The sequence below is a fragment of the Peromyscus maniculatus genome, chromosome 5, assembly GCF_049852395.1.
Source record: "Peromyscus maniculatus bairdii isolate BWxNUB_F1_BW_parent chromosome 5, HU_Pman_BW_mat_3.1, whole genome shotgun sequence".
Taxonomy (NCBI): Eukaryota; Metazoa; Chordata; class Mammalia; order Rodentia; family Cricetidae; genus Peromyscus; species Peromyscus maniculatus.
The window spans coordinates 87,374,417-87,402,140 of NC_134856.1; the positions used below are offsets into that span (position 1 = coordinate 87,374,417).

The following is a 27,724-nucleotide window of genomic DNA, read 5'->3' on the forward strand; positions in this document are numbered from 1 at the left end:
GTAAGGCAACAGTGAGCAGACCAGAGAGAGCCCTGCAGTCTGAGTTCGACACACACCAACACTAGGCTCATTTCCCCAACACCACTCTTAACTTCAGAGTAAAGTAAATTTGGCTAAATGTTTGACCAAGTAACTGGGGTTACCAGATTTTCTGGCTAGGGAAGGTGAGTCCTTGCTAATTTCACCTGCATCTTTCAGGATTTGTCATTTGGAATTGTAGCTGTCAATCACTTCTTACAAGTCAAAGCGAGGATAGATAGATGCCTTAGAGCAGCAGTTCTCAATCTTCCTAATGCTGCAGCCCTTTAATACAGTTCCTCACATTGTGGTGATCCCCAACTATAAAAAATTGTTGCAACTTCGTAGCTGTAATTTTTGCTAGTTATGAACCATAATGTAGATATCTGATATGCAATTCCACAAAGGGGCCGAGACCCACAGGTTGAGAATCAATTCCTCAAGCTTTATCTAGCTGAAGTTCCAAGCTAAGGGGAAGATTCCAAATTCTCTCCCTGATATAATGTGTAGGCAAGCTGGAAAGCCAGTGTCTCTCTTAGGAAGGGGGACTGAAAGAAAATTCCCCAAACTCAGGAAGGGTTTTCAAGAGACTACAAATGGGACATCCAGAATGACAAATGGCAGGGCCAGTAAGGTGGCTTGCTGGGTGAGGGACTTACTCTGGAGTCCGAGTTTGATTCTCATTCCCCACAAGGTAGAAGGGAGAAACAATTCCTGTAAATTGTCCCCTCACCTCCACTCTTATGCTGTGGCATGGGATGCACCGCACCCTCAAAAATGGTAACTAAAGAATGGCAAATATGCATCTCACTGAACCTCTCTGGTTATATCCTCCTGTCTTTTGTTGACTTGTCATTTTCAAATCATTCCACTACCAGAAATTCATCACAGTACCTTCTGCTGAGCACAGTAGCACCTCACTGCAATCCTGGCATTTGGGAGCCGAAGGACAAGGCACTCAAGGTCATTTTCCAATAGAAAGTGAGTTCAAGACTAGCCAGGACTCATGCAACTAAGAACCTGTCTTTAAAACAGCAAAACCAAACAAACAAAAATCCCCAAAAGAAGAAAATACAAAGAATGTACTCAATAATGCAGTTAGGGATGATTTATACAATTACAAAGAGACTGGGGGAAAGATCATGTCATACTGGTAAAGAACCTCTTACATCATCAGCATCTTTTAGTTGCTGATGAGAATGCCAGGGAAAGCCACTTAACACAAAGGACCAATATAAAGCATGAAAAGGCAAGCACTCAAGACTGGAGCTTGCACCTTCCATGCCTTAGAGATGACACCGAACTAGCCATCATTCAACAGTTGGGTACTTTGAAGCTCAAAAGGGCTATTTAAATTAATATTCATATGCCTGACTCCATAGGTAAAGCAGTTGCTTTTGACCTAATGTCTTATACAGATTTTTTTTCATTTTTATTATTTAATCCAAACTTACACAATATGTACTTTGATCACAAAACTCATCTTAGTTCAGTTTTGTTTGTATAGATTCTTGCATTCACTTGTGTGCACTAATGTGCACATGTGTAGAAGCCAGATCTTGACTCAGTCTTCATTGGCTCTCCACCTTATGTTTGAGAGTAGTCTCTCAAGGAACCTGGGTTCATTGATTTGGCTATTGCTGCCTGGCCAGTGAGCCCCACAGAGCTTCTGGTCTCCACCTCTCCAGGCTGAGGTTACAAATAAATGCATCTAAGCTTTCTATGTGTGTTTTACAGAATGAACTCAGGGCTTCATGCTTGCCAGCAAGCACTTTACTGACTAAATCATCTTTCCAAACCTTAATTCAATTGTACTCACGAAATACTCTAAAACATAAAATCCTATTCAAGTAAAAACACAAGAAAATATTTTTTAAAAAGGTTCTAGGTCTCCAAACCAAGTCCATGGCTATAAAGAAATTGAGGTTCCCCCACCCCATCCCCCAGGCCATAACCTGAAGATGGAACAACACAGGAATATGTACTTTCCTAAAGTACCTCTTGCTCTGGTACTGAACTCAGTACTAAACATTTATTTTTTCCTTCTTCTGTAGTCCAGCTACTGTTTTTTAAGCACCTTGTACCACTGTGCTTCAAGAGTATAACTTCCCACATTTACAGAATTATATTAGTTGACAGTATCATTTAAATAGCTAACATGGCAGATTTTGTGAATTTTAAGACTACATATACTAGAACTAACAGTTTCAGATTTTGCCAGTATACACAACTCCAAGGAGCAGCCACTCCCAAAATGTAACTGGGCACACTCTTATAATGCAGGTTCTAGGTTTTGAATTAACTTGATGTTTCTAATCCACCCTCAATGATTTCTATACCCATATACTCCACAAAACCACTACAAACCCTATAGTCTGGCTTAGCTTAAACAGCAAACAACTCAACCCAGCAGGTAGGCCACATGAGCTCTTGATTCTGCAATCTTAATTCAGGCTAAGGTTTTTTTCTGACTAGAGGCACTGAACTTCACTATATAGAAAGCAAGCATGTTCACCTCCAGCAGACCGCCAAAACGTGACTTTATTGTACAATGTATAAAGCTACAGCTCTGTAACTTCAATGCTTTATTAAGGAGGAAGAGGACGAGTTAATACAAACTCCACTCTCAGCCTTTCTAGATCTTTTAGGTCCAGACATGCTGCATGGCATGAAATCCCAGTGAAAGCAACCGACACAGAAGCAGCAGCGAGAAAACAACCAGAGGCACACAGGTTTTTTTTGAAGGATTTTTATACTATATTAAAAAAACCACAAAATAAAAAAGGGATCCATCAACATATATCTCAGAAGTCCGTCCAAGAGTCTGTGTCCAACAGCCATGGAGGCTGATGCCAGTGTCATTGCTCAGTCTGCAGCTCATATAAAGATCATGGAAGTGACTTTAGGTGACAGTCAAACTTGTTCTGCGAGATCCAAGACTCGGAATTTATCCAAATTGTAGAAACATGCCTTAACCACCCGTCCACCAAAATACCTCCCATTCAGATCAACAACAGCTAAAAAGTAAACAAAAAGACAACCAGTTAATACAGGTATCCTAAAGACATCAAAACAAGCAGTAACTTTAGTATTTGTTAAAATCTTTAATTATCAGTATACCTTTAATTGCTGATTCAACTCTCTCAAATTCCAAAAATATCCGTACTGCTTCATCATCAGGGGCACCAGGAATCTAGAATGGAAAGGACCATAGGAGTAAAGTTGTGTGTCCGAGCACATATTCTAATTATTATCTCTCTCTCTCTCTCACACACACACACACACACACACACACACACACACACGACAAAAGTGGTCAACCATCAAGGAAATAAATATAAATTGCACATATCAAAATGTACAAATGCTTTTGGAGGGTACTGTGTTAGGGGCTGGAAACACATCTAAAGCTAATCGATTGTAGTCTTTTGACTTCCTGGAGGACGCTGCCCATGGCAGCCAGCATATAATCAAATGATCACACCATCAGGAAACAACAGGGTGAAGAGCAGCAGTAGCAGCAGCAAAAGCAGAAACTTTAGTGCACAGCACTACTCCAGCTGCTTTCACACAGGTCTGCATTTTGACTTTAGCTTTTCAAGCCTTCCATAATACAGCTCCATTCCATTTATGTAAGCAGAACTCTCAACTAATTCCCCAAGGAGTCCTCAGTCTCCTATCTATTGATTTAGTCTGAACACCCGCCTCCACCACTCCCCACATATCCTATCAAAGCTAAGCTCACACCTGATATTGTTCATAAGGCTCCTCTTGTTTTTGCTGACCCTTTTCTAAGATCTATACTTACCAACACTACCAGGTCTACTATTTTATATTTCCCGGTTATTTGCTATGTGCTATGTCTCTTCAACTGAGCATATTCCTCAAAACACAACACGTTTCTGGTATCTTAAATGTTCTCATTTAAGGGCTCTCTGAGAGAGGCTAAATACTTACAAAATGATGTAATAAAATATTTGCATTATATTACCAAATAAAATCTACCTTTTTATTATTATTATTTTTGGTTTTTTTTTCAGACAGGGTTTCTCTGTGTAGTTTTGGTACCTGTCCTGGATCTCGCTCTGTAGACCAGGCTGACCTTAAACCCAGAGATTCGCCTGGCTCTGCCTCCCAAGTGCTGGGATTAAAGGAGTGCACCAGCCCCCCCTCCCCCGCTAAAATCTACTTTTGTTTTTACAATTAAAACTAACACATAGCTGGCAGTGGTGGCACACGACTTGAGTCCTAGCATTGGGGAGGCAGAGGCTGGCAGATCTCTATGAGCTCAAGGCCAGCCTGGGCTACAAAATAAGATCTTGTCTTAAAAACAACCAACCACGAAATAACAACCTAGCACATATGAGAAATGTAACCAATATGCATTGGCTTTTGTAGTAAGACAGGGATCAATGCCAATGCTACTTGTGGAAGAGGGTTTATAATCTGTCAATTACAAGTTATATCAAAAGAAAATCTTCCTACCTCAAATATCACACATTTCCCAACTTTGCCGTATTTTTCACATTCTTCCTTGGTTTCAACTTCCAAGTCTTCATCGACCTCTCCTGCACCAACCATGTTCTATACAGAAACAGACAAACAACTAAGTACCAAGCATAATTTACAAATGTGTGAGGGTTTCAGAAATAACAGTTTCCTTCATAATGACAAGTGCTCTCTCCCTTCACTCACCCAAGATTAGAACCTTGCACATGCTAGGAAACATCTAACACTAAGCAACACCCCAGATGTGGGGTATGTTCTAATCCCCAAAACACAAGGAAAACTCTGACCCTCAAGTACTCAAAGCTGGCATTCCTGTAAATATACATGAAGCTTGAAAAGTGCTACAAGACTATGTACACAGAACTACACTTAAGAGGATGTTCCATGGCCGGGTGGTGGTGGCACACGCCTTTAATCCCAGCACTTGGGAGGCAGAGCCAGGCGGATCTCTGTGAGTTTGAGGCCAGCCTGGGCTACCAAGTGAGTTCCAGGAAAGGCGCAAAGCTACATAGAGAAACCCTGTCTCGAACCCCCCCCCCCCCCGCCCAAAAAAAGAGGATGTTCCAGAAATTTCCAACGCTTTCAACTAATTACTTCAATGTCACACTTTACTGAGAGGATAACCTAAACCATCTGTAAGGCTGTACCCAGTATCTGTACGACCTGCAAAAGTATCATTTTCAGTTTTTAACAGTTTATTGATTAATATATGGGTGAGCATTTTGCTCGAATGTATGTCTGTGTACCATGTGAGTGCCTGATGCCTTCAAAGGCCAGAAAGGGGTGGATCCCCTGGAACTAGATAGTTCCATATAGACAATTGTGAACCATCCTGTGGGTGCTGGGAACCAAACCTGGGTCCTCTGGAAGAGCATCCCATGCTCCTAACCACTGAGCCACTGCTCCAGCCCATATTTTCAGTCTTCTTAGCTTTTAGGTCATCAGTGGGACTTTGTGAAAGACCACAGAGACAGGTAGATCAGGGTAACACAGAATCAAGGGGGACAGGTTTCTTTTACTTCTTACCCTCAGCAGGACCACTTTAGTAGGGCACTTAAGTATTTCAGTTAATGGATTTGAATCCGACTTCTTGGATGCATCTGTATCAAAACATTATTAGACACTATGATGGTTAGTTTTAATTGTCAGCAACACAATCTAGAAGCACCTAAAAGGGCCTCTGAGAATGTCTGTGAGATACTATCTTAAGTACATTCATTGACATGAGAGGGTCTCTGGGTTTGGGGGCCTAGACTACACCAGGCTGGGAAAGCCAACGAGAACTAGCTCGCATGCATTAATTCACTGCTCCCTTCTCCAACTACACGGCATGTGACTAGCTGCTTCAAATTACTGCTGTCACCCCTCAGTAACAGACTGCAACCTGGAATTGAGCCAAATAAACAAACCCTCCATGAGGTTCTTCTGTCCGTGTACTTTACCACAGCAACAGGAAATGGAACTAAAACAGAAGTGTTAGAGAACTGAGTCCCATCACATGTCTAATTCAATTACAATAGCAATTTCATTATTTGTGCCTTCAAGTCATCTATAAAAGCATCTATATGCAACCAGTCCCTGCAATAAAAACGTTTTTCTTTGATACATGCTTCTATGGTATTTTCTGAATGTTTCTAGCTTCGACCATTACCTTTTGCTCGTTTCATTTCCTGAAGGCTGGCAGAGCACACAGATTATAACATTTACTGATGGATGACCCTTGTCCTGGAGTAACCAGCTAACTGACTTTAGATACTACTGTCAACTGGGATAACTATTGTTTTTGCAACCAGTACTCAGCATTCAGGTAACTGGCTACTGCTGAGGCTGTGTATTAACAGGGCTGCCAGTCAAGTTGTTACTGTATTTTAGGGAAGGGAATTCAGATAAGCTGATTTATAATTAAACCACTTTTTTTCTACTTAAAATGCTAACGCTAAGATATGCCTCATTCCTATTTTCTATACACACAGAACAAATTATAAAAATTAAATGAAAATAAAATAGCAACTCGGTACTACAAAGCAACAGTAGACCTCAACAAATGAATGGTCAGTAAGTAAACCAAAAACCAAAAACATCTATATTGGAAGGGTAAAGGAAGATCCACTGAAGATGTGAATAAAGAGGACACTGAATATTTATTATCAAGGTATGGAGATTCTTGGCCTAATCAAAGCAGCAGGGTAACTTTGCCACAAGCATATTTCATCTCTGTCTTGGCTCTGAAGAAAATAAAGATGAGGCCGGGTGGTGGTGGCGCACGCCTTTAATCCCAGCACTTGGGAGGCAGAGGCAGGCGGATCTCTGTGAGTTCGAGGCCAGCCTGGGGTACCAAGTGAGTTCCAGGAAAGGCGCAAAGCTACACAGAGAAACCCTGTCTTGAAAAATCAAAAAAAAAAAAAAAAAAGAAAAGAAAGATGAGTCTCAAGGCTTCCTGGTTTCATGAGACGAAGTGGAAAACGTGTCCTAACAGAAATCACTGCACCGAAAGGGAGAGCACACGTCCCTCTGGCTGAAGGACCAAATGCTGTGAACTTACCCTGAGACTCGCCCTTCTCCGTCGCATCACCCACAATGATCTTGCCGCCCCGCTTGCTGGTCTTCTCCACTGACAGTGCAGTACTCAGCCCTTGCTCATGTTTCCCCAGCCCCTGGCCTTCCCGGAAGCCATACTTCTGCATGATCTTATGAGCCACTGTGCCACTAGGAGGAAAGGAAAAGGGTCCTTAGAGTCGATGCCATTGACACAGGAACACAAGGGAGCTATGGCAGCAATGCCTTGGCCGGAAACAGTGTGCATACCACAAGGCTTCAAGACACACAGTTAGTAGTGGCTTCTAGATGGAAACCTTGGGGATGGAAGAATTATAAAAAGCTAATAAATGCAACTCAAGATAGCCGAGTTTATCTCTGTGGGGAATGATAGCTTCTTTAAGAACGGCTTTGTCGTGTAAGACAAACTGTGTCTCCGTGATCTGCCTGTCTGCACAGTTACCTCGCTTAAGAGAAGTTGAAAATGGTGGCCTGTCAAGTTCCAAGTACGAGGTTTCAGATAAAAAGATTGTATTTTTTCATGGCACAGCAGAAACTACAATGAAAGAGCCTTAGAAAGCATCTACTGAATGGACAGGAAGTAAAACAAGGCCAAGGTTAGATGGCTAGTTTAAGGTCAAATGCACAGCAAGAAAGCAATGGAAACGCTCTTTCCAGGTGTTAAGGGCACAAATGGAATTGGATTCTTGGTCTGCTGCGTTCTGTAAGAGCACACAATTTCCTCCTGGTGTCCAAGGGTCTCAAGGGCACCCCAGTGACACCATCTGCTTGCTTTGATCACGAGCCCAGCTTCCACCAGAGCTGCACCTGTCTGTCTTCTGTAACTCCTTTCAGGTTTTCTTTGAACAAGCTATTCCAGGGTAAAGCAAACTACTACGAAGGCTAAACTATACCATGTTGGATCCCTTTGAAGTTAGAAAGCCAATTCTCATTTAAATGACAGTTTTTATGGTGAGTAGGAAGGACAAGAACCAGAAGCACGTCCCCGCTACCTTCCCCTTCAGTGTCGGGCTGTGCAGTGAGACGAGACACTGTCCGTAAGACAGCCGTCCTGACCTGCACCAACACCCGCACTGTTAATTGTACTGTGTGCTTACCAGCAGTTGAGACCAGTGTGACCGAAGAAAGTCTTTTCATCATTTGAAAAGCCCTCCCACTGCATGGAGCCAGCCACCTATCTACTCCAACTCTTTCATCAGTACCTCCCGAGGGCTCTCAGAACTCAGTGGGACTACCACATCTGCTGTATCACTAACAGCATTTCTACTCCAGCAGCATCCTGCTAAGCAGCACAGAACAAATCATTCAGGGCAATGCCACTTGAGCAGCCCTTCACAGCATAGAGCTGAGCTAAAATACAGTGGCACATCCCTGCAATCCTAACATCAGACTCTGGAGACCGAGGCCGGCGGCCAGAGAACAATGAGTTTGAGGCCAACCTGGGCTATATAAGGAGAAACTACCCCAGAACCAATGAATAAAATCTACCAGTCATACTCAAATGTTAATCTTAAAACTCATTTGTTCATACTATGACAAACACATGTCTATATAGTTAGGATGAGAGGAGGTGTTTTTTGTTTCGAGGGGAGTAGTTAGGGTCAAAGCCCAGGGCTAGTGCACAGCAAAGCAGCCTTCTGCCACTGAACTCCACCTCCAGCCTGAGCAGTTCCTTAAAACCAAAGGTGTAAGACCGCAATCTAAGGCAAAGGACCATTTCTTCAGGAAAATTCAGTGTCTGTTAAAAAAAACAGTGTCATTAACTATCAGAAACGTCTCCTATGTATAGAAATAATGTGTCTAAATCAGCCATGACTTGTATTAGAAAGCTGTTTTGTACAAGCCCTCAGCGGGGTGGAAAACACTCAACATGATTTGAAGACTAATCCTTTAGAGAGCAACAAGTGACAGTCTTCATTTTTAAATGAGTTCCACCTATAGAGAGTGACAAACGCTTCATACTGTATTTCAGTCTCACTGTGTAGTCCAGGCTAGCCCGAAACTCAATATCCCCTGCGTTCCACTTTCAAAGGACTGTGCCACACCCACACCCTGAGTCTCAAGCCACTTGTGATATTTTTTTAGCTGGCTAGGACACTTAAAGCTCTAATTACCCCATGTTAGCAAGGAAGGAGTTGCTGGGTCCAGTTGGAGATCTTGGTCTATCCGGTTCCTCATACACTGGGGGAGGAATAGCAGCTTTGGAAGACTGAGATCGAGGTCTTGAGTCCTCTTCATAAGGAAAATCTCGGGGTACTGTTGGAGAAAAGTAAAGTAGGCGGCTCACCACAGCGCCACAAAACAAACCACACCACCGTCCAAAGCTTCACTAGCTTCAACTGTCCACCATGAGCTGATTTCACCTACATTTTTGGTATGTTCTTTCTTTCCGAAACACTGTCCCTATTTCAGCAGTCTTCACAGCCAGCATGAATTGTTTGGAGATGATTTTTTAGACTCATTTATATACCTTCTGTGTATGCCTGAGTGTATGTATGGACAGGTGGTTGATGCTAGGAACCTAACCCATGGCCTCTGGAAGCAGCAAGCCCTCTTAACTGGTGAGCCACCCATCTCTGCACTCCTGGCATTTTTTTTTTTATAACAATTAAATAAAAACTATATAATTAGCATTCAGAACAGTAGGCTACATTATTCATTCACATGTTTTGCTACCTTCTGTCCCTCTGATTTTTCTGGTCTACAGCATCTATGTAGATTTTTAAAAAACCAGAGAAGACGACTCTGAGTTCTACTGCTCATATCTTCCCAGGCATACTTTTCCCCATCTTACTGAAATGCTGCTCACCCACTAAAGCACTCACTTAGATGTCAGCAGCTCTGCTTGACTGCAAGATCTCTGTATGCTCCATGGAGATGCAATGTAGCTCTCATTGGAGTCCCACAGCATCAGAGTACCTGCTCTAGACTCTAACTTAGCTAGCTGCAAAGACCATAAAAAAATAACAAAAAAAAAAAACCTGTCCTGTCAGGACCATATTCAGTTGCTTTTTAATGTAGTTGCATATTAGCATCAACAGGAAACTTTAAAGACATCAGATGCATGGCCCTCCTGTCAGAAACTGGTTTCAACTGCAGTTTGTTGTCTGTCAGGTATTCTGTTTAAACAATATATATTTGATGATATTCTTAAATTATCTTCTTTTAAAATATAATAAACAGCATACTACATATTAAAAAATATTAGGGCTGGAATGATGGACCAGTGGTTAAGAGTATTGGCTGCCTTACAGAGGGCTCAGGTTCAGTTCTCAGCACCCATATGGTAGCTCACAACCTTCGTAACTCCAGTTCCAGGGAATACAATGCTCTCTTCTAGTATCCACAGGTATCAGGTATAATGCAGGCAAAACACTCATATACATAAAATTAGAATAAATAATAAATATTTTTAAAAGATTACTGATGGCTTTTATTTTTATTTTTTTTTTGTTTCATTTATTTTTTGTGTGTGAGTCTTCTGCCTGCATTTATCTCTATGTACTAAGTGTATGCACATCTGGGACCCATGAAGGACAGAAGAAGGTGTCAGATTCCCTGGAACTAGAGTTATAGATGGCTATTAGCCACTGTGTGAGTGCTGGGAATCGAACCTGGGTCCCCTGGAAGAGGAGTCAGTGCTTTTGAGTGCTGAGCCATCTCTGCAGGCCTAGCCATTTATTTTTAACGATAGGTTAGGTATGGCTCAGCCTACAGCATGGGACAAAGCCCAATTACAACTTCCAGATTTTAGAAGAGGTACAGAGGAGAATCAGCAGTGGGTGGGCATGTTTTAGCAACATACGTATGTAGAAAACTGCTGCTCAGTAACAAAAATTAATGGAAAAATTTTTAATCACAAAAGGCATGCCTCCTTGTGAAAGATCACAAAATACAACAGGCTCTAAACCTCTGAGTTACAAAATCTGTTATCTATTTGTGATTTTTAAGACAGGTCTCACTCTATAGCACAAGCTAGCCTGGAAACACACTATCCAGCACAGGCTGGCCTTGAATTTGAGTAATTCCTGCCTTTGTCCCCCATGCTGGGTAATGGGCATGAGCAACTACTGCTTTTATTAACTTCAAATGAATCTCACACAAACATGAAATCTTGATGAAAAAAATTTAACAATTTAACAACAATAAAAACCAATTTATCTTCCTGTATAACAACCTGCGCCGGGCGGTGGTGGCGCACGCCTTTAATCCCAGCACTCGGGAGGCAGAGCCAGGCGGATCTCTGTGAGTTCGAGGCCAGCCTGGGCTACCAAGTGAGTTCCAGGAAAAGGCGCAAAGCTACACAGAGAAACCCTGTCTCGAAAAACCAAAAAAAAAAAAAAAAAAACCTGCACTCGCTGGGTGGTGGCGGCACACACCTTTCATCCCAGTACTCGGGAGGCAGAGTCAGGTGGACCTCTGTGAGTTCGAGGCTAGCCTGGGCTACAGAGTGAGTTCTAGGAAATGCACAAAGCTACACAGAGAAACCCTATCTTGAAAAACAAAACAAAATAAAACAAAACAAATCTGCACTCAGATCCTGATATTAAAATATTTCACGTGCAGGGTGGGGCATGGTGGTACATGCCTTTAACCTCAGCACTCAGAAGGCAGAGGCAGGTCAACATAGTTTCAGGTCAGCCAGTACTACACAGTTGAGACCCTGTTGTAAAACAAAACAAAGCAAAGCATCCCAGTTTAGCAGGTAGCAAGGGCCACTGTGACTTCAGGTGTGGAAACTAGAGATTCAAGCTTAGGATATCCACAGTTCATAAATATCTGTATGAGAATAAGAGGATAAAAGAAGAAAGCAATGTACGTACACTCCTTGTCTTTCTCTACAAGAGAAGTGGGCGGGGCGATGGCGGCTCCTCCCATACCTGTGAAACCACAAGGACTACGATTAAAGGACAGCACACTCAAAGGAACTACTGTTCAGCACTTGCCCATCAGTTGTATCACCACCCTTCTCTCCAAGAAAGAGAATCATTTCATCCCTCACGGCAACATACAAGCAATTACAGGTCTAAACCTGGTGTCAGAATGTAAAAAAGCAGGGGCCCAGGAGCTCCACGCCCTAACTGAGTAGCTAACAACTGACAGTTTCTGGGGACTACATACATAGTAAGACTGTCTCAAACACCACCATTACCAACCCCACCACCAAATTACAAACCACCACCACCACCACCAACAACAACAACAAAACCCAATACAAATACATTTAATTCACACATCCATCTAAGTTCTAAGATATTTAATTGTAAACTTCTTTTCCACTTGGCAGGTATTTTTAAATTTTAAATTATACTGTTGTAGAATATTATTTTAAGATGTGTTACATTTGTTTACACTGTGGAACATTTGTTTAATGATGAAAAGATGTGTTGCATTCTTTTATGTTGCATTTGTTTAACTGTGAAGCTGTGTTACTGTGCCTGTCTAAAATACCTGATGGTCTAATAAAGAGCTGAACAGCCAATGGCAAGGCAGGAGAAAGGATAGGCAGGGCTGGCAGGCAGAGAGAATAATTAGAAGGAGAAATCTGGGAGAAGATGAAGGAATGAGAGAGGAAAGAGGACTTTAGGGGCCAGGCACCCAGGCACCCAGCTACACAGCCAGACATGGACTAAGAAGGAAAGAAAGGAATACAGGAATAGAGAAAGATGCTGTGGATATCACTCTATATAAATAAAACACTGATGGCCAGTGACCAGGCAGGAAGTATAGGCGGGACAAAGAGAGAGGAGAATTGGGGAAACAGGAAGAAGGAGGAGAGACACTACAGCCACCGCCAGGAGAAGCAGATGTAAAGACGTCGGTAAGCCACCAGCCACATGGCAAGGTATAGATTTATAGAAATGGGTTAATTTAAGATATAAGAACAGTTAGCAAGAAGCCTGCCACGGCCATACAGTTTATAAGTAATATAACTGTCTGAGTGATTATTTTATACGTGGATTGTGGGACTGCGGGGCTTGGTGGAGCCTGGAGAGAAGCCCTCCAGCAACAGAAAGATAAAAGCCCCGAGGCCAAAGGCAGGATAATTTAAATTAAGAAAAGCTGGCAAGAAAGAAACAAGCCAAGCAAAGGCCCAGTATTTATAATTAAGAATAAGTCTCCGGCCCCCAAAAGATCAAAGAGCCAAAAGTAAAAAAACAACAACAAACAACATTATACCCTACAACAGGCTTCAGCATATAGCTGGGGGGACCATTCCTGCCATAAAACAGAACTACTATACAGAATAATACACACACACACACAGAATTACTATACAGAACGACAACTATCAGGACACATAATCCTTAGGGTTTATGTTTAAGACAACAAATTACAATGAGGGCTTCAGGCAAATAAAATCAGGGATAGACCAAAAGTGGGCCTATCATATCCAGAATGCACTGAGCCCCGAGACTCACACTAAAGTTAACAGACCCTACTAGGCGTTGTGAAGGTCTGAGATGCTTAGAACAGAGCCTGTTAGGTAGTAGAAAAGTAGAAGTTTCTGCCAACCAAAGTCGTGGCAAGCACATCACCATGAAGTCAAAAGATTATTCTATTCTTCCAAGTGCCATTAGCTACTGCTTGTAATTGCTAGGAATTTATTTTACACACAACTAAACCTCTACTCACAAAACTGTTGGTAGAATGTTCAAAGTCCCCAGTGCAGGTTTGATCTCCCTGCTCTCAGGAAGCAGTGAACATGCAGAGAGGCATAATGGGCTCTCAAATCTAGCTGAGTTAAAGACAAATGTGCTCTGAATATGGGTCTTCCCTCTCTACCTACTGCTGACTGGAAATGCACTGGGCTTGAGAAGCAAGAGATGACCATGCCTCAAGTAAAGGTAAGTGCAGAAATAAAACTAATGCTATTTTCAAAATATACAGCAAATGTCTCCAAGTGCTCATGAAGTTCAGAGTGGAGTACACATGAAAACAGTATAATCCAAAGCTGCTATGGCATGTGGACTGGTGGGAATCTAAAGCACCTCCCCCGACCCCTCAACTACCCAAACTAATGTAAAATAAACCATGTCTCAAACGAAAGCAAGAGCAAAGCCTGGGATAGCGCTGAGTCTAAAGTGTGCACATGTCTGTTTACGCCTTACTTCTTTTCCTCCGCTCTCGCTCATAATCTTCATCTTCATCGGAATCTGGGTCTGGTCGTCTTGAAAACCCGCTGGCTTCATGCCTGTCTTTACGCCTCCTGAAATGACAAAGTTGTAGATGTAACCAACCGTCTTATTAAATAAGAAACACAGAACCAATGTAAAAGAGAAAGCCAAGAGATCAGAGCTCAGAGCTAAAATCTCACCCTTCCTCCTGCGGTGGTCCTAGCTTCCCGAAAGAGCTATTTCCTGTGTGTCTGTCTTTTCATAGTATTTTGTTCTGCCTTCTCAATGGTTGTAAACCCAAACACGTGACTGCCTCGTCACTGTCTGTATGTACAGCCCTCTAGGTCTTAAAGGTGTATGTCTCTAATGCTGGCTGTATCCCTGAACACAAAGAGATCTATGGGATTAAAGACGCTCTGTCTATGGCTCTAATAGCTCTGACCCCCGGGCAACTTTATTTATTAACATACAATTAAAATAACATTTCAGTACAATTAGAATACCACCACACAAAGTAATGAATGTTCATCACAGATAAATTAGTATAGAATATGAAGCTTAAATATCATTGTGACTGCCTCTTGGCAAAAGAAAAAAAAAGGAAGAAAGAAAAATGTTCTTTGAGAATAAATTGTTAATTTATGTATATATGCTGGGGATGTATACAACAGAAAAAATTCAAAACAAAAAATGAACAAGTTGAACAGATACATGAGGGTAATCCATAGGAAGAAAATTTTGACATCTAACTTTTTATTTTAAGGCATATGGATATACAGTTTAATGATCTCAATTTTCTAGGATACACATTCACTCATTTAAAAAAAACCCATCCAATAAAAAGAACTGCCATATTAGTATAGAATGCATATTAATTAACAAAATTAAACATTTTGATAAGCTAGGTATGGTGGCTCATGTCTTTAATCCCTGCACTCAGGAGGCACAGGCAGGCAGATAGATCTCTTTGAGTTTGAAGCCAGCCAGGGCTACATGAGACCCTTGGCTCAAAAAAAAAAAAAAAAAAATAAGAAATAAATCCTATTGCCTATAATTTTAAAAAGCAAATGAAAAATACATGTACTTTCGCCTGGCTCAAAAATAGGAAAGGGAACCAGATAGAGTGGCACACACCTTTAACCCCAAAACTTGGGAGGCAGAGGCAGAGGCAGGCAGGATATCTTGAGTTCCAAGCCAGACTGGTCTACAGAGTGAGTTCTAGGACAGCCAGAGCTACACACAGAAACCCTGTCTCAAAAAACCAAAACCAAAAAGTTGTAAGGAATAACACTAACATCGTTGTGATTCTAGCAGACACAGCCCTGCAACAATTTCTGTTGTGTTTTGGTTTTCAGACAGGGTCTCATGTAGCCCTGGTTAGCCTTGAACTCTGCAGGTGGATTCTAGGAATGCACCACCACACCAGGCGGGTTTTCTAGGTTACTTTTCTAATTCATGCAAAGTCTACACTTTAAGGTTTTCAGGGTCTATAAATAAACTTTTTCAAATGCACTGTCCCAGGGGGATGGAACAATTACAAATTCTTAAAAACAAGTCAACTCCTGCTGATTGAAACCCTAACTCCAGCCCTAGAGACAACACTGAAACCCACTCATATGCACATCAACTGCAAGACATCTGTTCCCAAATCAAGATGAAGCTTACTTTTCTCTTTCTTCTATTTCCTTCTGTCTTTCCAGCTCCCGCTGCCTCTGTCGCTCTTCTCTTTGGCGCTTTACTACTTTCTCATAATCATTAGGAAACATAGGGTCATATTCATCAGCTAACGGGATCAGAACCTCCCCTGCAGAAAACCCACTAGGGACAGGGTCCTGAGGAAGAAAAACATCCAGGTGAGTACCATCTTCATATCCTGCAGGGTTATGGTCAAAGGATGACCAAAGAGAGGTCATGCAGGTTATCTTCTATTTCCTAGATGAGTAACAATCATAGCATACTACATCTCACCAGGTGGTGGCACAACCTGGCAATCAAGCAAAGCTTAATTATTCACAGAAAAGTACTGCAGAACTTAAAGACTAAAACAATTCATGAACACAATCATTTCTTAAATGTTTTTTTTTAAGATTTATTTATTTATTATCTATACAGTATTCTGTCTGCATGTGTCCCTGCAGGCCAGAAGAGGGCACCAGATCTCATTACAAGTGGTTGTGAGCCACCATGTGGTTGGTGGGAATTGAACTCAGGTCCTCTGGAAGAGCAGTCAGTGCTCTTAACCACTGAGCCATCTCTCCAGCCCTTAAATGAGTTTTAAACTACCACAGTCACCATTTGAATGACATCTGTAGAAAAATACATGTGAAAATGGATTATCATTTACTACATAGTGTCTTGCTCCCTCCAGATAGTATCTCACAGAGCCACAAACTAGACGCATAGCCAAGGATGATGACCCCGAACAAGTCCCAATCCCCCTGTAAATCCTGGAGCCCTGTCCTATTAAAGACATGCAGCACTATGCTCTATTTTTATTTTTAATGCTTTTCTCTAAAATAAGCTCTGACACTGTTAATAGACAACAATAGAAACAATTATATAGTTTACACCAATAGAATTAAATTATAGGTAATCTACCAAGGCAATACACTAAAGCCATTAAAAATGACTACATAGGGGCTGGAGATATGGCTCAGTAATTAACTGCACTGACTGCTCTGCCAACAAACCCAGGTTTGAGTCCCATCATGTGACATGGTGGGTCACAACTATCTGTAACTCCAGTCCTGGGGGATGTGTCCCCACAGGCCACAGGTACACATGTAGTACAGGTAAAACACTCAAACACACAAAAAGATTTTTAAATATTTCTGTATTTTTGACAGAGATGGATGAACACTCACTGAGATATTAAGAAAAGCAAACTAGAGAACAGAAGGTAGAACTCATACAAGAAAGGCAATCTAAAATTACGTAACTTTTAATGCGTGGAGAGTACGGTTGAAAAGATACCTGCTTTTCTCTTTTGCCCATCTTTCACTCCTGATGAATGATTTACCTAAAACTATTTTAGGTAATAAAAGTTTTGATGGTGACCAAGTAGACTTGAGCTGCAAAGGATACTAGCTTTCAATGGCTCAGGGGTTGAGAGTGCTTACTGCTCTACTAGAGGACCATGCTTTGGTCCTCAGCACCCACACCAGGGTTCACAAATGTTTAAGTCCAGCCCTAAGAGATCTAATGTCTTCTGGCCTCCATGGGTACCAGCACATACATGTGCACAATACACATACGTACATATGTACACACACACACACACACACACACACACACACACAGTCTTTAAAGAAAAAACCAGAGGAACATATGTGTGAAATAAAGAAAAGAGGAAATGCAACAAGAAAGCCGCAGGTGTGTGCAGGCTTACCTTCAGCCCAGCTGCTACATGAGGGGGCGTGTCTACGATCTGCCGGTCGTCTGAGGAGCCTCCTCGCTTTAGGTCGATGACTGGGGCAAGGACTGTACTTTGTTTTGTCCGTTGGCTCTGACATCAGAAACAAGAGAAACACACCCATGTTCCAAATTAAAATTCCTCCTACTTGCAACAGACATTTTTTCTGGTCTCTGTAACGAACCTGCAGCTGTGATAAAATCACAGTCTGAAACAGTAACAGTCTTTAATACAGTGTTTTCTGAGGCAGGGTCCTATGTAACCCAGGCTGGCCCCCTGTGCCCTATGTAGCTGATGATGAACTTGGACTCCTGACCCACCTCACTCCACATCACTGAGTGTTGGCATATACCCAGACCCAGTTTATACAGTGCTGGGGATTGAACACAGGACTTCCTGAAGACTGGGCAAACACTCTCTGAGCTATATCTTCATCCTTTTTGATCTTTCTTTCAAAGCACAGATTTCCTCCACTTTTCTATAAAGTTTACAGTAACTATGACCACTTTCTGGTTAGCCTTAACTTCTCTATCTCCCGAGTACAAGCTCCTACCCTACTTCTTTTAGTATGACCTTACTCTGGCCAATTAAAATTACTTATATACTCACTTGGGTGTGTACACATGTGTGTTTACATGCAAACACCACGTGTCTGTATGGAGGCCAGAGGACAACAGAGGGACTCGGGTCTCTCCTTCCACCATAGGGTTCTAGTCAAACTCCTGTCATCAGGCTTGACTCACTGAGCATTCTCACCATCCTCAAAGTGCACTTTAACCAGCTGGTCTTTGGTTTTTCAAACAAAGACCCTGCCCATTTCCAAAATGTACTTCTGGTCTGTGGGTGTCTTAATCTTAGCAGTCCCTCTTCCCCGGCACCATCACCATCTTTGTTTTCTCCCTGGGATGTTGGTCTTTCGAACACTGCTGCTTCTAGACAGTTAACTTAGACCTCAGTGACCCAGCATTTCTAAAATCTGGTAAGCTTATAGGCAAGAATGTGTCTCACCGTGAGCTGGTGGACTACATGAGTTCTCAGGTTGCTAAGAGGCCACGGCTGATCAAATGGAATGACTGGGATCATGAAAGTTTAACTTCTCATTCTTACCATTTAAAGTGGTACAAACTTTCATTCCTATCAGGAAGTCTGAGCTCTCTGGACTTTAACAGTGCTTTAAGCAAACAACATGCCATGCAGGTATCAAATGCAAAATCACAACATAAACCCTGAAGTTTCCACAATAGGGGTTAGGATAATCATTTATTTGCTCATTTTTAAATTTAATAGGTATTTTCAAAAATGAAATACAAATGAGACCACAGGTTCATCTTTCAGGTACAGGTAAAATTTTTCTTTACCAAACATTTTTGACAAGTTTGATTAGTACTCTGAGAAACTCCCTGAGGAGCCCAAGAGAAACAACATAATGTAGTTTCACTTCTTCATAAGAAATTAAGCACAGAGAGAATCCTCAAAATTCATGTCAGAAGGTTATCAGACATGATTTTTTTAAAAGTAATGTTCCATTTTGACCGATTAAAATCTATCTGCAGTATCAAGATATTTGCTAATAGCTGACAATAAAATATCTGGATAGCTAGGTGTGATGGCGCACATTTTTAATCTCAGCACTTGTAAAGCAGAAGTGGATGGATCCTTGAGTTCCAGGACAGCCAGGGCTACACAGAGAAACTCTGCCTTGAAAAACATATAATATATACATATACATTCATATATAAGTGTATATATCAATAAGCAAAAATAAATATAAATTAAAAAGACTGAGGCAGAAAACCAACATCCTAGATTTCATACGAAAATATTAATTTCTTGCTCCTAAACAGCAACTTGTTAAAAACTAACTTTGTATTTTCACACACACAAAAAAAATGTCATTAAACAAACAAACAAAAACCAACATGAGCTGGGGCAGTGATGGTGCACACCTTTAATCCCAGAACTTGGGAGGTAGAGGCAGGCAGACCTCTGTGACTCTGAGGCCAGCCTGGTCTACATACTGAGTTCAGGACAGCCAGGGCTACACAGAGAAACCCTTTCGTCTTCACCAACACTACCAGGCTTTCTGCCACTTCAAACACGTACACAATGTATTCCATCATATTCATCCCTCAACCCCATCACCTTCTCCACCTTCTCCCATTCTCAATGATCCCCCTCCTCTTCTAAGCTAATGTCTAAGATGGTTTTGAACCTATAGATTTGAACCTTTAGTTCATGAACAGATTTATGAGCTGGCTAGATAAAGAAAATGACAAATTAGACATGGCTTAAAAAGTCAGTTATACAGCCGGGCGGCGGTGGCGCACGCCTTTAATCCCAGCACTCGGGAGGCAGAGCCAGGCAGATCTCTGTGAGTTCGAGGCCAGCCTGGGCTACCAAGTGAGTTCCAGGAAAGGCGCAAAGCTACACAGAGAAACCCTGTCTCGAAAAACCAAAAAAAAAAAAAAAAAAGTCAGTTATACATAATCTATAAAACTGGCTTTTTTTTGAAGGCAGGGTCTTATCATATAGCCCAGGCTGATCTCAATCTTCTGGGCATTCCTCCTGCCTCAGCCTCACAAATTCTGGGATTAAAGGTATGTACAGGTATTTTTATCTGGTAAAGACTATTTTGGGGGAGGGAGGTGCTGAGGATTGAACCTGATGACTCACACAAACTAGACAAGCACTCTATACACACACAATTTTAATTTTTGAGTGTTTTGCCAGTGTGCAGTCTATGTACCACATGCATGCCTACAGAGCTCAGAATAGTGTGTCAGATTCCCTGGAGCTGGAGTTAGAGGTGTTTTGTGAGATGCTTAATGTGGGTGCTGGGGTCTGAACTCATTCTCTACAATAAATGCTCTTAATGGACAAGCCATCCCTCCAGCCACCAATGGAGTCATTTCATTAGCAACCCTTCAGGGTCTACTTCCAAAGCAGCTTTTCTAAACCCCTCCACACCTTTTCTCATGCTACACACCAGACTGATACTCCCACCTCCGCCTCCTAAGTGCTGGATTACAAGTGTTGTGCTACCATGTTCAGCCTCAACCTTTATTACTTGCCTCTTTAAGGAGCCACAGTAGAGATACAGTATACATTGTCTGTGTGTCTATACTTCCTACAAGAGCAAGACCTTTACCTAAGAAACAAACACTGAACAAATTATTCTTATTCCTAAAATATACTGCACATTTTAGTTAAGAAACATCCAGTTCACAACTATACCTTCCATATTTTAAGTTTTGTGGTAGCCCACACCTTTAATCCCAGCACTTGGGAGGCAGAGGTGGGTTTCTATGAATTTGAGGCCAGCCTAGTCTAAACAGCCAGCTTCAGGCCATGTATTGAGATCCTGTCTAAAAAACAAAAACAGAAACAAAGAAATAGTGGAATTATTCCAAAGATAATGCTCACGTCTAATGCATATACCACACAGACAAGAACAATTCCCACCTGTAACTATACATGCTGGACATGTTCACAAATATGATGCCCTCTGAGATGTGCACCCTGGATCTGATTATTCTACTAAGCTGCTTCCAAGCTTCCTACAATAAAAACCTAACAATGTACATTCCTGGGACCCTGTCTAGAACCAGAACCACCAGAACATTAGGACTCTAGCTATGAACGAAGCATCTGAAACAAGTTCTCAGTCTCTGACACACTCAAGTCTAGAGCCAGCCTCATGGATAGGAGTTGAGAGGACTGCTTTTCTTCACTCCTACTCCATGAAATAGTTCTGCTGTTCCCAAGAGCCAGCAGAAGGAAAGGAACCTCAGCTCTCCATTCCTCTCTCCATCACTATTTCACATTGACCCAACAAGGAGCCAAAAGAACAAGTTTAAACCAAGGTATTCTCAAGAACTCGAGTGGTAGACTTGCCCACTCCTGCTCTGGCCCGTTTTTACCTTCGCTTGAGTGAGCGCTGCCTTCTTCACCTGAAGCTGGGACTGCAGAAGCTTGAAGTTTTTGGACCAGCCTTCGGTTTTTGAGTCACTGGTCTCCACTCCCAGGTCATCATATAGGGACATCTTTTTGGTTTAATGCTGAAAGAAAGCAAGGACAGAGACTAAATAATATGAAACAGAAGCAAATTTTGAACATCTGTGTGCTAAAATAGTTGCACCATGGACCTGTCATCACAAATGCAGGGTTCTTTCTAATATGCAAAACTATACCCATGAACTATTTTAAAACAGTCCTCTAGAATTAATTTTTCTTTTAAAACTGGTTCTCATGTAGCTCAGGCTGGCCTTGAATTTGTGATTCTTTTAGCTACACCTTCTGAGTGCTGGGAAATACCACTATGTCCAGCCTAGAATTAATTTCTCAACCTAAAATACTGGTGAAGTGATTCATGAGTAAAATCGGTTCTAGAACAATGAAGTAAGATGGAAACTCTACATTTGCGGCATTATTAAGTATAAAGATCAGTTTTAAAACTTTTCATCTCAATGACAGAAAGTAGAAGCCTTATAAAAGCAGTTTTAGGCTGGATCAGCATAGGCAGCTGCTCTTTTATAAAGAAAACATGCAAACCAGGTGTGGTGGTACATGCTTGATATCCCAGCACTTGGGAGGTGGAGACTGGTGGATCTAGAACACAATGTCATCTAAACTACATAAGGAGTTATTTGAGGTTAGCCTAGGACACATGAAACCCTGTCTTAAATAAATAATTAAGAACCACATAGTCACAGAAAAAAAAGGGTGGTAAAATGATTCTGTGGTTTCATAAACATGACTATTGAGGGAAGAGTAATATAATAGAGGGGCTGTCTCTTAAACACTCCTGTTTCTCTATATCCACCTGTGGGGCTGCGGATGGAGCTCAAGCGGCAGACTGCAGAGCACACAGAAGCCCTGGGCTTGGTCCCCAGCTCTTAGAAGGTACAGAGAGGAGGATCAGAAGTTCATGGTCATCCTTGATGACACAGTGAGTTCTAGGCCAGCTTAAGCTACACCAAATCCTAGCTCAAAAAAATCTTTTCTGAAAAAAGGCAAAAAGTTGAGCAATGTTGAATATATTTACCACCTGCCCTAGGTTTCTTTCTATTGTTGTGACAACACCATGACCTAAAGCAACCTGGGGAGGGAAGGGTTTATTTGGCTCACATGTCCCACCATAGTCCATCACTGAGGAAAGTCAAGGCAGGAGCTGAAGCAGGGCAGAAACCTGGAGGCAGGAGCTGAAGCACAGACCATGGATTACTGCTTACTGGGTGCTCTGCTTGCTTTTTTATACAACCAGAACCACCTACCAAGGGTTGGAAATACCCACAATGGACTGGGACCACTCACATCTATCATTAATCAAGAAAATGCACCCACAGACTTGCCTACAGGCCAATCTGATGGAGGCAATTTCTCAAGTAAGGTTCCCTCTTCCCAGATGACTCCAGCTTGTTGACAAAAAAAAAAAAAAAAAAAATTCAAACCAAACAACAACAAAAAACTGGCCAGCACACTGCCATAGAAGTGTATACTTACAAATAGCTAAAATAATAGTGTATTTGTATCACATTTGTTTTGCCACAGGGCAATCTCACCAGGGGGCTAAGGAACATGAGTTCCAAGTCAGCTGGTGCCATATAGCAGTTAAAAATAAAAAGTTAAAGAGGAAGTTCTTGGGATAGCGATGGGAGTGAACTAACACTAGAAAACACTGGTATACCACTTTTTCAAAATGTCAACTCTGACACATGTATTTTCACAAATTTTGGGGTTAAAAAACAATCAAACACTGTGAAGGATCTCAGCACCCAACAGAGCCCTTCCATCTGAAAATTCCTATTTAATACACACCACCTCTCTGTCTCTGTCTCTCTCAGACAGGGTCTATGTAGCTCTAACTGGTCTGGAATTCAATACATGAACTAGGGTGGCCTCAAACTCATAAACCTTCTGCCTCCCAAGTACTGGGATAAAAGGCATGTACCACCACTCAAGGCTAACGCAATCTTCATTGCTGAATTAATGAGGTTTTGTGAACTACTGTGATTTCAATCCACTTCTCTAAATTGAAGATGGTCTGTTGACAATTCTGACTAGCTCTCCTGTGCCTTAAAAAAAAAAACTTTAAAATATTAGAAACCAAAGTCATCTCTTCAGCATTTGATAGTTTTCTGTAACAGCTCACAAAATTACACCTTTACATCTCAGCAGATATGGAAGAACGGTCTTCTGATTTTCTGGGTTTCGCTGACCTTTACATTCACAGAACTGGACTGTCACAGCAAAGAACGTTTGTCACCCCCACATAAATGTATTGATTACTTCAATGATAACTACTACAAGCTCCTGTGAATTCATCAACGAAAACAGAAGACAGGATCTGGACAAGAAATCCCTTGGCTCCTCAAGCCAGCCAGGTGATTTTTCCCTAAATACTGCTCTATTACTCCCTTGGTTTTTACCTTAAATAATTTTCCTTGCAAAGGACCTATTCCTTTTAGGGTGTATATATTTACATTTGAGCTATTTTAAACACTTCTGAATATATCATAGTTTAGTCATTAATCTCCCTATAAACACAGGGCAAACACTGAAGTAATACATTATTAAGGAGACTTTGGAGAGATTCAAACTTAAAATGTTTTGGTATCACTTATATAATACATTTAGTTCATGAAGTCTGATGCCAGCTGATAAGAAGCAGCATTTTCTAATATTTAGACATATCACAACAATTAAGACTCAAATGTAAACACAAGCAGAAGCTGGCCTCTATAATGTAAAATGTTTTAATGAATTCATGTGTGTCGAATGCCTGCAGAACTATGAGCATCTGAGATTACAGCCTTTCACCACCGGGCCGCCATGCTCAGCCACTGCCTGTGTGCTATACGTATACATATGCACGCCACCATGCTCAGGCACTGCCTGTGTGTGTGCTATACGTATACATATGCACGCCACCATGCTCAGTCACTGCCTGTGTATGTGCTATACGTATACATGTGCATGTGGAGGCCAGAAATGGACACTCTTCCACAGTCACTCTCCATCCACCTTATTTTTTTTAGACAAGGTCTCTTATCAAACCCAGGACTCAATGACATGACAAGACTAGCTAGCATGCCCCAGGGGACCTCCCGTCTTGGCTTCCTCAGAGCTGGGATTATAGGCATGCACCTCTGTGAACAAATTTTTACATGGGTGTTGGTGATCTTAACTTAGGGCCTCATGTTTACCCAACAGTAATTTAGTAAGCCATCTCCCCAGTCCTTAGTTCATTTTTTATGACAATATTATACTTTGATCAGCCTACCTTATTGTATTAGTTGGGGTTCTCTAGACTCTAGAGGAAGAGAACTTACAGAATGAATATATATACATACATGAATTTATATAGAGAATTACATATATAAGAATGAATATATGTGTATATATTATATAGATTTATTAGAATGGCTTATAGGCTGTGATCCAGCTACTCCAACAATGGCTGCCTACAAACTGATAGAGTCCAGTAGTTCAGTAGTTGTCCACGAAGCTGAATATCTCAGCTGGTCTCCAGTGTACACTGGAATTGAAGAAGTGGACTACTTACTAATGAGAGGAAAAGCAAAGAAACTGCTTTATTCCACACCGAGGCTGCCAGCAGAAGGTATGGTCCAGATTAAAGGTGGGTCTTCCTACCTCAAAGATCCAGATTAGGGACTAGAGAAATGGTTTAGCTGTTAAGAGCACTGGCTGCCCTTCCAGAGGTCCTGAGTTCAATTCCCAGCAATCACATGGTGGCTCACAACCATCTGTAATGGGATCTGATTCCCTCTTGTGGTGTGCATGAAGACAAGTCACTCATATACATAAAATAAATAAATATTTAGCCGGGCAGTGGTGGTGGTGCATACCTTTAATCCCAGCACTCAGGAGGCAGAGGCAGGCGGGTCTCACTACTACTAATGTAAACTGTTCCCTGCTGGATGTGTGAAAAAGCCATGCACAGGGGAAAATATGTAAAAACAAATAAGGGGGTCACTAAGGACCCACATAATAGGAGAAAAGGGACTCCTGCAGCCTGTCCTCTGATTTCCACATGTGGCTTGTCCCTGAACCCCTAATCTTCCTGCCTGCACCTCCCAAGTACTGGAGGAGTTCAAGGCATGTGCCACCATCCCGGGCTAGATTATTCATATTTACTATAATTCGCTTTCTCGAGATGTTTACAGCTCACCCCAGTATGTGTGCGCTGCACTGCATGATTTAAAAGAGCCACCTGTCGCAATCACACTTTCCATCCTCATGTGCCCTTACCAATAAGAACGTAATGTCAACGCCCCTCCCTTCCTGACTTAACAAAGGGTGGTCAAGATCTGATCACCCCTCTACATCCCTCTTAACTGCCTTAAACTGCAGAATACTCTACGGTGTTTCGCTGTTGATGCTTTTTCACTTCTGCACGTCTAATAAAGTCCTTCTAAAACTGAGTAGACATCAGCTCCTCTTTCAGGTCTTTTCAGGTTGTACTCTGGTTCTTTTACATCAACCCAGGCCTGGGTTTTAAAGCCTGCTTCTTAGAGCTCTAACTCCTGGAGAAGTACCTCACTGAACTTGCAGCACACACTCATAGCACACCTAGTCCAAGCAAACGAAGCTCAAGACCTAGGGGAGGGGCACGAACGATAAACTCCCCTTAACCCAGAGCTGAGGATGCCGGATTTACAACTGTCTCTACCTGTCCAGGTGAGACAACGCCCTCAACCCTTACTTCTGGGGCCCCGGAAGGAAACAAGGTTTGGGGGGTTTCGCCCCTCCATTCCGTAGGCCGGACGCACTCCGCGTTACTGGGGTCTAGCGACCCAACAACTTGCGTCTGGACATGGGCCATGAAGAGGAGGAAGGTACGTTCTTTAGTGTCAAGGCGATCAAGACAGGTGGAGGGGAGATCTAGGTGGCCCGGTCGAGCCTGGCAGATAGAAGAGGCCCGCAGTGGAGGGCTGGGAACCCCCGGACAGCTCGGGGTGTCGCGCCCGCATCCCCGTGCCCCTCACGGCGCGGCCTAGAGTCGCGGCCTCGCGTCCAGCTCCTCCGTGGAGGCGCGCTCACCCAAGTCCCCGTTCCGGATCAGACCGCCTGCCCGGGGCCGCCACGGCGCTACTCACCCGGCCTTCCGAGACGATTCTGCCCATGGGCCACGGCGGCGGCAGCGCGGAGCCCGGCCGCCCTGCGCGGAAGCCCGCCGACCGCCGGAGCCCGCCGCGGCGCCGACCCTCCGCCGATTCCGCAGGGTGATCCACCGCGCGGGGTAAGAGAGCGGAGGCTGCCGGGAGCACACGTCTGCGCCTGCGCGTGACTCGCGGGCGCAAAGAGGCACGGCCCAGCTCGCACTGCACCCTGCTGACCGGAGGACTACACTGCACCGCCCCTCCGCCTGCCTCTTATTTCACCAAGAGATGTCGCTATTGGTGCAAGGTTTTGAAATTACATAGGGTTCAAGACTTAAGAGTAAGAGCGATGAGAATCCCCTATTAGGCTCTAGCTATTCATTCCCAACCACTCTTCTATAAACTAAAAGCTGGGAGTGAATCTCTGTAGGCGGTACGTTGCAGAATAGCATTGAAAAACACGCTGAGATTAGGGCTTCAGAGGAGAAGGTAAATACTATTAACCTTGCCCGCTCAAAAAAATGAAGCCAGCCGGGCGGTGGTGGTGCACGCCTTTCATCCCAGCACTCGGGAGGCAGAGGCAGGCGGATCTTTGTGAGTTCGAAGCCAGCCTGGGCTACAGAATGAGTTCCAGGAAAGGCGCAAAGCTGCAGAGAATTCCTGTCTCGAAAAACCAAAAAAAAAAAAGTGTTCAAATAATTCTGAAAGTTTGAAAACTGGCAAAGATGTACCACTTTATGGCAGATAAATAAAAAGAAAACAGATACTTAAACTGCAGAATACTGTACGGTGTTTCTCTGTTGATGCTTTTTCACAGTGTGTACAGGCTGATTTCTGGACAAAAGTTTTAAATGAAATTTTATAAACACAATTCCTAATGAAAAATAATGGAAAATCTATGCACCAGATAGCATAATCTCATTATTTATAGCAAACACTGTAGGAAAGAGGAATTGGTGCGTTCTCTCTCTCTCTCTCTCTCTCTCTCT

At 42.5% G+C, this 27,724-nt stretch overlaps 2 protein-coding genes across 7 annotated transcripts in view; one reads left to right on the forward strand and one right to left on the reverse strand.

The window, feature by feature from the left end:
• Positions 1–5,056, forward strand: part of LOC121829541 (uncharacterized) — a 36,118-nt gene extending 31,062 nt beyond the window's left edge. For all 5 annotated transcript variants that reach the window (XM_076572841.1, XM_076572838.1, XM_076572839.1 and 2 more), the window contains one exon: positions 1–5,056. The gene's annotated coding sequence lies outside the window, so the exon portion shown is untranslated.
• Rbm17 (RNA binding motif protein 17) lies at positions 2,542–26,900 on the reverse strand. Of its 2 annotated transcripts, XM_076572836.1 has the most exons (12): positions 26,733–26,900; positions 21,534–21,671; positions 17,590–17,706; positions 15,867–16,033; positions 14,196–14,293; positions 11,907–11,963; positions 9,198–9,339; positions 7,070–7,233; positions 5,554–5,627; positions 4,504–4,602; positions 3,139–3,211; positions 2,542–3,035 (listed from the first exon to the last, which is right to left on the reverse strand). In XM_076572836.1, exons 2-12 carry the CDS (start codon positions 21,654–21,656, stop codon positions 2,932–2,934), a joined length of 1,218 nt encoding a protein of 405 aa, XP_076428951.1. In that variant the 5' UTR covers positions 21,657–21,671; positions 26,733–26,900; the 3' UTR covers positions 2,542–2,931. The 2 variants fall into 2 exon arrangements, with proteins under 2 accessions (XP_076428951.1, XP_076428952.1); XM_076572837.1 differs by lacking the exons at positions 2,542–3,035; positions 3,139–3,211; positions 4,504–4,602; positions 5,554–5,627 and adding an exon at positions 6,501–6,772 and having other exon boundaries at positions 6,953–7,233; positions 26,733–26,889.
• Between the last annotated feature and the right edge of the window lie 824 nt (positions 26,901–27,724).